Consider the following 9,358-nt stretch of genomic DNA (forward strand, 5'->3'; position numbering starts at 1 on the left):
TGGGGGGGGGGGGAAACAGAGAGGAGGGTGCCAGGAAATGCTAGGGTCAGGAATCGGTGGCCCCCCTTGTCCTCAGTCACACAACGGGCACTGTTTTCCTCGGGTCACTCCTGGATCTCCGAACCCCAGGGACGGGCGGGCGCTCAGGGGATAGCCATGCGGGCACCTTGGGGACAGCAGAAGCCACACCGCAAGCACGTCAAGCCATGATCACATATTACCATGAGCACATCATATCCCAAGCATGCCGTGCCACGAGCATGCCATACCACAAGCACGCCACATCATACCATGAGCACGCCATACATACCACGAGCATGCCATACCACACCACGAGCATGCCATACCACGAGCACACCATACCACGAGCACGCCATACTGTACCACGAGCACGCCATACCACGAGCACGCCATACCATACCACGAGCACGTCATACCATACCACGAGCACGCCATACCATACCACGAGCACGCCATACCATGAGCACGCCAAAGGACCACCAGTCTGCGCTCTGCGTGTGGCCCCGCCGGTTCACCACCTCGGGCGCCATGTACTCGATCGTCCCGCAGAACGAATAGGCTCTCTTGTCGTGGTCGATGGCCTCCTTACTCAGCCCGAAGTCTAAAAGAGAAAGAGCAGACAGCGCTCAGTCTCCGGGCAGCACCTGGAGCCCTGGCTGCCCGGCGGGCCCACCTCCCGCTGCTGTCCTCTTGGGGCCAAGCTGCCCACAGAAGCTGAACCAAACCCAACACCTCCCGGTCAGCGTCTGTAGGGACCCACACGTTCAGGAGTGCTCCCGAGGGCGCCCAGAAACTGCACTCCTGACGCCCGACACCAATTCCCTGGGAGCCTGTTTTTAGCAGGACACCCTGGACGTCAGCGGCCCCAGCGGAGAGGCCTGCGGGGCTACTCCGATGGAAGGGCAGGAAGACGGCGCTTGTTCTGAAGGAGAGGGCGGGAAAGGGGTTACGAGCAGGAGGCCACTCGGGAAGGAGGTCCCCGGCTGGTGAGGCACGAAGGGGAAGGCAGACAAGGTGGGCGGGGCTTCAGAGCATTTGCCATGGGGTAGCCTCCCCTGGACCTTGTCCACAAAACCTTCCGCCAAGGCCGCCGTCCTCCAGTGCCCGTGTTACTGCACCCAGTGGATGAAGGACGCAGTGAACACGCTGGTTCTAAGATTACAGAGCCCTCCACATTCACCATCTGTGAGTTTAAGGTTGACATCCCTTCTTCCCGGGGCCACGTGAGGACCAAGTGAGCTCACGGCTAAGTGAGAGTCTCCAGCACCCGCGTCGGGCTGCTCCCTCAATGCCGAAGTGACTCACTCGGCACATCAGAGTCTCGGGGCTTGTTTGACCACAATGACTAAAACAGAGGAAGCCAAAACTCTATTGTATGACACATAAATTTAACGTGGTAGCTCATACTTATTCCAGCTACCTCTGTACACGTGAGATTTATATAATACACGTGCAGTTCCTCACTCAGCAGAGAAAACTGGTCAAGTGCTAGCAGAACCTTCAATCTCCACGAAATGCCAGGCGGGCACTTTTGAACTGCCTTAACCAGTTGCAGAAGTCAAGTCAGGTTTACTTTCTCAGCTTGTTAAGGGTTAATTTCTTCTGCTGTTCTACACGTGGAAAGGCACAGAAGGCCCCAGCAGGTCAAACTGGACTCATGGCGGGGGGCAGGTCCCACCAGCAGACACTGCGGATGCCCTTGGACCTGTGCAGCCCCTGCCAGGAGGTCGCCGTCTAAAAGGGTCTTTCCGATGAGTGCCATGTTCTTGTGCATAATTCATGAGAAATTTAAGAAGTCTCACTGTTTGACATTAACAAGCAGTAACTGTCAATTGCTCTGCGCACTCTGCTGGGACTGGGGGTCCATGAAGAACGGGCTGAACCAGCCCAGAGAAGGGAACAGGCAGCAGGGAGACCAGATGTTGTGGGGCTAAGGTGCAGAGGGCAGGAGGCTCTGAAGACAGAACGGGGGTAGAGCAGGTGTCCCACCTAAGCAGAGACAGCTGCCACTGGAGGTGAGGGGGGAGCATTTGCGCAGGGACAGCCCGCTGGTGGACACGGGGAGCGGATGTGAGTGAAGACCAGGCCAGGACCCGGCCAGCGGGGGGCCAGCGGAATGGCCCCCAGAGACGTCCACGCCCCAGCCCTGGAACCTATGAATAGGTCACCTTACCTGGCAGAGGGGGCCCTGCTGTATCTCGAGAAGGGAGGTTATCCCGGGGCGCCAGGATGACGCACAGTAAGTACAAGGTCCTTATGTGGACTTGGGGGCAGAGGCCAGAGTCAGAGAGAGACGGGTGCTGCCCCCTGGCTCTGAAGGAAAAGGATGGGGCCGTGAGCCCAGGGAAGTGGGCAGCTGGAGAGGCGACAGGACCATCCTCCCTGGAGCCTCCACAAAGGAGTGCACCCCTTTTGGTCTTAGCCCTGTGAGACCTGTTTTGGACTTGTGGCCACCAGGGCTGTTAAGATGATGAGCTGATGCTGTTTTGAGCCACCGAGGTTGGTAATTGTGACACAGCGAGAGGAAACTAGCACAAGCGGGTGTCACGGAACAAGGGGGGGCGGTGCTCGTTCTGGCTGAACCGATGGCAGTGGGAGGGGTTTGAGGTTTCCGTGGGGAGATTGGCCCCGCAGACATGCTAAGATGAGATTCTTGGACAAAACATCCGGTGACGCTGAGAGTCAGCAGGAAGGCGCTAGAAGGGTCTTAAGTCAGAGGGAGAGAAGGAAGGAGGGCCGACCTGGGAAGCGTGAGCACCCCCGGGAAGACACACACCAACAGAACTAAGCCATGGCCATGGGGAAGGAAGCCCCGTGTGCACACGCTGGTGTGATGAGAGAGAGGGCTTGAGCTCCGGGTCGGCCCCCAGGCACCGGGGCCGCCAGGGCGACGTCACCGGTCGGTGGCGGGTGGAATTTTACAAACCTGTGATCTTAATATGCCCCTCTTCGTCCAGGAGGATGCTGAAAGAAAGGGGAGGGAAGCAGATGCTTTAAAAGAGACGAGACACACGGGAGGCCACGGAGACCCCAGGGGAGCCGCCCAGGCCCTTGGGCAGCAGTCTCCACGCTGGCTGGGGGGCGGCAGGTCACCTGCTGTTCGCAGACGTGGCCCTCAGACCACTGCTTCCCTAGTCGGCAGCTTCTGCTGGGTCAGGAGCACAGGCACATCCGTGGTGTGTGGGGGGCAAAGGGCACCCCCATGTTCTTGTGCCTGGCTCAGCAGGCTCACGCTGGGGACTGCAGGTGTGAGACCCTCTCAAGCCCAGGGGAAGGTCTGGGGACCCCCCAGTCTGTCTGTCCTGCATGAATGGGCCTGAAAGGGTCTGCAAGTGCCCTGGCTCGTGCAGACGCAGAGCTGCTCAGAGGGGACTTCCTGAACCCAGGCGGGCTCTCGATGGCTAGAGCCCGCTCTTCTGGCCAGACTCCTCCACGAGCCCCGCCTGAGCCTGGGGACCACCGCGACCTCCGGGGGCGTCTGCGACACCTCAGGCCTCAGCCCCCGGGAGCCATGTTGCGGGAGCCCGTCCCATGGGGGTCCCTCCTAGTGCCCTGGGCCAAGCTCTCGGCGTGCTGGCATCTGACGTCCAGATGCCCCACGGGGAGCGCTGTCCTGTTGCTCCCAGCTCTCTGGAGTACGGCGAGGCTGATGCCCACGGGAGGGCGGAGGGAACGTCTGAGGGGATGGACGCAGGCAAGCCTTCCACGAGGCCCTTCTCCAGCCCATCAGCCCACAGGCCCTGTTTCTTTCTTTGCTGTAATTAAACTCTGTTCCACCAGCTCCTGGGGGGCACCGGCCCGGATCTAAAGAGACCAGGACGTGGGCTGTGAGGATTAATATGTGGTACCTTAAACACATCTGGGAAAGGAAGGAAGTTCTGACACAGGCTACCACATGGAGGGACCTCGAGGAGACCACGCAGAGGGCAATAAGCCAGCCACAAAAGGACAAATACTGTGTGATCCCACTTACACGCGGTCCCTAGAGCAGTCAGATCCACAGAGACAGAAAATAGAAGGGAGGGTGCCAGAGGCAGGGGGAGGGCGGTGGGGTATCATGGGGACAGGGTGTCAATTTTGCAGGATGAAAGAAGTCTGGGAGATGGATGGTGGAGACGACTGCACAAAGGGTGTGAATGCTCTTAACATGACTGAACGGTGCACTTGAAAACAGTCAAGGTGGTAAATTTTATGTCATGTTTATCTTACCACAATTTTAAAAAAGCTGCCATGGGAATAAAAATCATACCTACTATTTTATGGAAATGGGAAGGAAAAAGTTGCAGTGTATAATTAAGATGACAATTTACAATGAAAGAAGCAAATATTCTTATCTTTGCTTTTCAGTTATACTTAATCTTTGCCCAGAAGTGAGCAACTTTCATGATTAATTCCCTACTAATTCTAATGGGAAAAAAATCCTTTCTCTTCAATCCTGCAATTACATATTACTATTTTTAACTATAAAGATCCCTTTGACCTTTAACTAGAGGGAGAATCGGGGTGCTGCCTTCATGGGGCAGAGCTCACAGCAGAGGCGAGCAGGTCAGCAGAGCTGGCCGTGACAGTGGCCTCAGCGCCCGTTTTCCGGAGGCGATGCTGTGTTTGCAGGACGTGGCTCTTATGGGGATACTCAGGAGAGAGCCTTTCACGGTTATTTAAACATCATTTACACGTGCAGCCAGTGATGCTGTACCCAGCTGGTGGTTAAGCTGAAGCTGTGCGTGGGGAGCACTTCCCTCTGGTCGCAGGCAAATACGCTTTGCATCAGGGACGTTTTCAACGTTCCTGGTCTCTAGGCAAACCCAGGCATTTCCCTTAAACGACTGCCGCTTCTCAGAGCAGCGTTTGCATTTTTCTCAGTTCCCTGCAGGTAAAGAAGTGAGGGACCAGGAACAAGGGCTGGGATCTACTTCCTGTGCCCTCAGGGCCTGGGCTGCCTTGTGCTCCAAGCCTTGGGGCCCCACCAGGCCCCACATATCCAGGGACAGGCACGGACCTCAGTCTATAGGGGGACAGGGGGCTGTTATCAACCACGTCACAGGCCAGAGGGAGAAAATCATCAACTTTGCTGCAGGGACCACTGTCAGGTCAACCAAATGAACTTAAAATAGCATCCTCGAGATCCTTCCTTTTCAAGTGGATCCCTCCTAGTTTGTGCCAGCTCTACACAGAAAACAGCAGGAAAAAAACCTGAAATAAGAACATTATTATTTGGAGGGACTTTTAAAAAAAGATTTAGACTGGATTAGCAAAATATCCTAGAAATAATATTACAGATGATCACTGCCAAAGATACACAAATCTTATCGGAATTTGGGCTGGGAATCTGGTGCCACTGTCTTTTAGAAAAACTCAGAAAGGCTCATCTGACTCGTCACCTAGAAATGGGCCTGTCGAGACAGCTGAAAGGGCTTTCCAAGGTGGAGGTGGTGACGGGGAAGAGACCGGCACAGAAGACACACACTAGTGAGGAGGTGGCGTGTGAGACATTCCCAGTGCAGGATGGATCCCACCTAAGGAGGGAGGGCAGGGGGTGTGGGAGGAGGAATGGTGGGCTGCCTACCTGCCCAGCCTCCCTACCTGCCCAGCCTCCCCACCTGCCCAGCCTCCCTACCTACCCAGCCTCTACTACCTGCCCAGCCTCCCCACCTGCCCAGCCTCCCTACCTGCCCAGCCTCCACTACCTGCCCAGCCTCCACTACCTGCCCAGCCTCCCTACCTGCCCAGCCTCCACTACCTGCCCGGCCTCCACTACCTGCCCAGCCTCCTCTGGACCACAGGGATGCAGGCCCGGCCCTGCCTCCCTTGGGGGGTGTTACGAGGGTCAGGTTGAGAATGGGCTGGGACCATCCCACACAAATCAGCTCAAGCCACACCTATGTCTGGGCACCTTTCCAGGGGCGGGCAGGTGGAATCCCTGCCTGTGGGGTGCTAGCACCGGAATGTCCCCAGGCTATGCCCTCACTGGGGAATTAAGTACAGGGACAAGGCGACGTGAGCAGCAAGAGGGCCCTGCCCTGCCTTGTTCTCACTCACTTTTCTGGCTTCAGGTCTCTGTAGATGATGCCCAGACTGTGCAGGTGGTCTAAAGCCAAGGCCAGCTCAGCCAGGTAGAACTTGACATCCTCCTCCGTGAACATCACCTGGCAGGAGAGAGAACAAGACTTCAGCCTGCTCTGTGGCTGCTGGCTTTAAAGACAGAGGCACTCAGCCCCACGAAGACTCCGCTCCGCTCTGCAGACCGCGGCCCCCAGACAAGGCTCTTGCGACTCCTACAATGGAAACGTGAGTTCTCAGCAAAGTTTTAGGACCAGTGAAGGGGAGGGGGCACTCCTCACAAAGCCACTCAGCCTTGTGGGCAGAGCCCCGGGCAGAGTTTCCTCCCCCGACCTTTCTTGCCCCACAAACCATGCAGCTCTGGAGTGTATTTCTGGGTTTGTGTTTTAATATGCGTGCTTCTGATGGAACACTTTAATACAAAAAACTAAACCACGCTGTGAAGCTCTGATATAAACATGCCTGAAGGATTTACTGAAAATATGTCTCAAATTTCATCCCTCCTCCCTTCAAGTTCACCTCTTCACCCCTTGGGTTTATGCAAACTAGGAACTGCCATCTCCCCAAAGCAGGACAAGTCCTACCAAATACAACCCACCCGTGTAGCATCGGTGGGTGCCCCTTGCAGGAAAGGCTGGTGGGAGAGGGACCCTGGTTTAGCTAAAACACACACGAGGCCATGGCGCCCAGCACACCTCAAGGTCATTGTCTCCTACTGTTTCCCTGTCCCTGCGGTTGTGAGAACAGCATGTAATTTTGTAGTCACCTTACCAGCAAGCCAGATGGTATCAGAAACCATTCTTTACCCGCACCATGAGAAATGAATGTCACAGAGACTAGAAATCCATGTCATGACTGAATTCTCTCTGAAGGCAGATGTGTGAAAAATCAATACATGATCAGAAGGTTGCCTGGAAAGCTCAGAATCAGAATAAGGGCAATTTGGGGAATTGAACAGTGAATACATCAGGCTAATGAAGGTGGAGCACATCCATTTCACAAAAGGGACGTCTCGCAGTGGGGAGGACATGCACCCCAAGTCCTGGATGACATTTGGGTGCCACCAACGCTCGTTGCCCCGCTGGCCTCTGGAATCTCCTGTTCTGCCTTCCACACTTGACTGGCACCTTTCCTGTTTGGGTATTTCTTTTCCAAATTGGTTAGCATACTCAGTGGGCTTCCCTGTGAGAAGGATTTCCCTGTAGGAAATCCTGCTGGCTGTCGAATTCTCTTTGGCCCGACTTTCTCCATCTCTGTCCATAACCACACAGGCATATCTACACCTTAGTGCTCAGGGGCGGCCATATTACTCTCCTTGGCCACTCTTAGGGCACAGACCTGCGTGGCCTCCAAGTGCAAATGACAAACGGTTTCTCTATGGGAATGAAACACCCATGGATGTGAGTTCTTGAAGGCAGTCAGTACGGAGACCGACACACACAAGGATGTTGTCTAGTGGACTCGGTGAAGGGGATGGAAGGGAAGCACTCTTTTACACAGCGTTAGGGTTAGGGTTAGGGTTAGGGTATCATTCATTTCCTGTGTTTCTGTGAACTGAGACCCCGCTGAGCCCACGCTGGACAACTTCACTTCTACTCTGAAATAAAGGGTCCTATGGGTTCCTTGCGTGTTGCCTTTTTGGTCAAGAAGCCCAACAACAGGGTGTGTCACACTGGATGCTAGACAGACCGAGCCCCAGTGGCCTGACTTCCTTCGGCCGGGGTGAGAAGGGAGCAAATCAATAGGCATCAGATGAGAAACTGGCCGAGGTCAATGATTAGCCATCTTTGGAAACGTGAGCTCAGCTGTGAGGCAGGTTAAGGGACCAGAGACCTGGTCCAAAAGGGCTTTTGGAGAACTTGGATCTGAATCCTCCAGCCCGTGCTTTCAACCTGTATCGCCAAGAGTCCAATACATCAATTGTGCCATTGCCCGAGGGGCCGTCACGAAACAGAGGGAGAGAGCAGCCCGAGGTCTCGGGGACCCCACTGCCGCTTCACCTCGACTGACTGCACTGTGGAGTTTCACACAGGATGGAGGGACCTCCTGCTGTAAAAGTGGGCAGTGAGGAAAGGGGGAGGCCAGCCCGAAGCCCCTGTTACAGCGCAGTAAGAACCCCGGTGCCGGGTGAGGTTGCGTCAGAAGGGCCGGGAACCTGTTCTGTGCATCGTGTCAACACGTTGTCACCTTCATCATGCTCTCTTCTGTATAAAGGAAACTGCACAGAATCAACAGGATTAAAAGCCTGGCATTATCACTGCCTCGAGCAGGATGCCGGGTTTTCCATCCCATGAAGCAGGGGCCAGAGAGCTTTCACGTTGCGCTGCAAGACATCCCGGAAAGTTCCTAAGTCAGGTAGTGGGGGTCAAGCACAAGCCCTGGGGGTCACGGAGTGCTCACGGGTGAAGCCCTAATTAGACGCTCCCGACGCCCCTCCCAGGATGTGCGGTCAGCGTGTTAATAGCGTCTTCCTACGGTGGAAAGTGAAACGTTGTGAAATAAAGTCTTCCCTACGTAACATAAATCAGGTTTCCATCTGCTCTACACAGGGAAGGTTCTAGAGCTCCACGGGGGTCTTGGGAAGAGTCCGTTTTCTTAATATCTTTCAAGGACAACAGATTTCTTCTCTGACTTGTGAGACATCTTTAAAACATGCGCGCACACCACACACCATACGCCCTCACACCAAATATGTACACACACGCACACACACACCCCCCCCTATCCTATACATAAAGAAAGGGCTTCAGTTACCAAATACAAATACTGTAGCTTTGGGTGACCTCTACTTCCTCTTTACCTCCCTACTATCATGTGCTGTTCTTAGCTTTGTGCGGACCCCCCCCCCCCCCCCCGCCCCCTGCTCTCCTGTCCCTCGAATTCTAGGCAGAAACCCACAGCCTACACTCCGTGTACCTCTTTGGAGAGCCTGGTGAAGAGGTCCCCTCCGCGCAGGAAGTCCAGAATCAGATAGAGTTTTCCCTCCGTCTGGAAGGCTGCGGAAGGAGAGAGTTGAGAGCATTTCGGCGTCATGGTCCCCTGCGGTGGACATCATTCCCCTGGGTCCAGGCTCTGAGTGCAAAAAGCCCCTCTCTCGTTGGCTCAAACAATACCGTGTAGCCTGTAACCCTGGGTCACTTCAGAAACAGGACTGGGGCCGGGCTGGAGACTGCACAGCGGACTGAGGGCAGGACTTGGGGAAGGGAGTCGAGGTGATGAGTTCTGTCTCTCTCACTTTTATTCACGGTCTGGAGGTTCTCTCTCCTTCCCCCCCCCC

The 9,358-nt window shown here is 55.2% G+C and overlaps 1 protein-coding gene across 3 annotated transcripts in view; it reads right to left on the reverse strand.

Annotated features, from left to right (window-relative positions):
- The window catches only part of RPS6KA2 (ribosomal protein S6 kinase A2), a 369,352-nt gene that overhangs the window by 56,865 nt on the left and 303,129 nt on the right, over window positions 1–9,358 (reverse strand). For all 3 annotated transcript variants that reach the window (XM_007445912.1, XM_007445913.1, XM_007445911.1), the window contains 4 exons: window positions 8,998–9,077; window positions 6,061–6,167; window positions 2,948–2,985; window positions 480–622 (listed from right to left, as the gene is read on the reverse strand). In XM_007445912.1, coding sequence (XP_007445974.1) covers window positions 480–622; window positions 2,948–2,985; window positions 6,061–6,167; window positions 8,998–9,077 — 368 coding nt within the window. The remainder of the gene's footprint in view (window positions 1–479; window positions 623–2,947; window positions 2,986–6,060; window positions 6,168–8,997; window positions 9,078–9,358) is intronic.

The sequence above is a fragment of the Lipotes vexillifer genome, unplaced genomic scaffold, assembly GCF_000442215.2.
Source record: "Lipotes vexillifer unplaced genomic scaffold, Lipotes_vexillifer_v1.1 scaffold459, whole genome shotgun sequence".
NCBI lineage: Eukaryota > Metazoa > Chordata > Mammalia > Artiodactyla > Lipotidae > Lipotes > Lipotes vexillifer.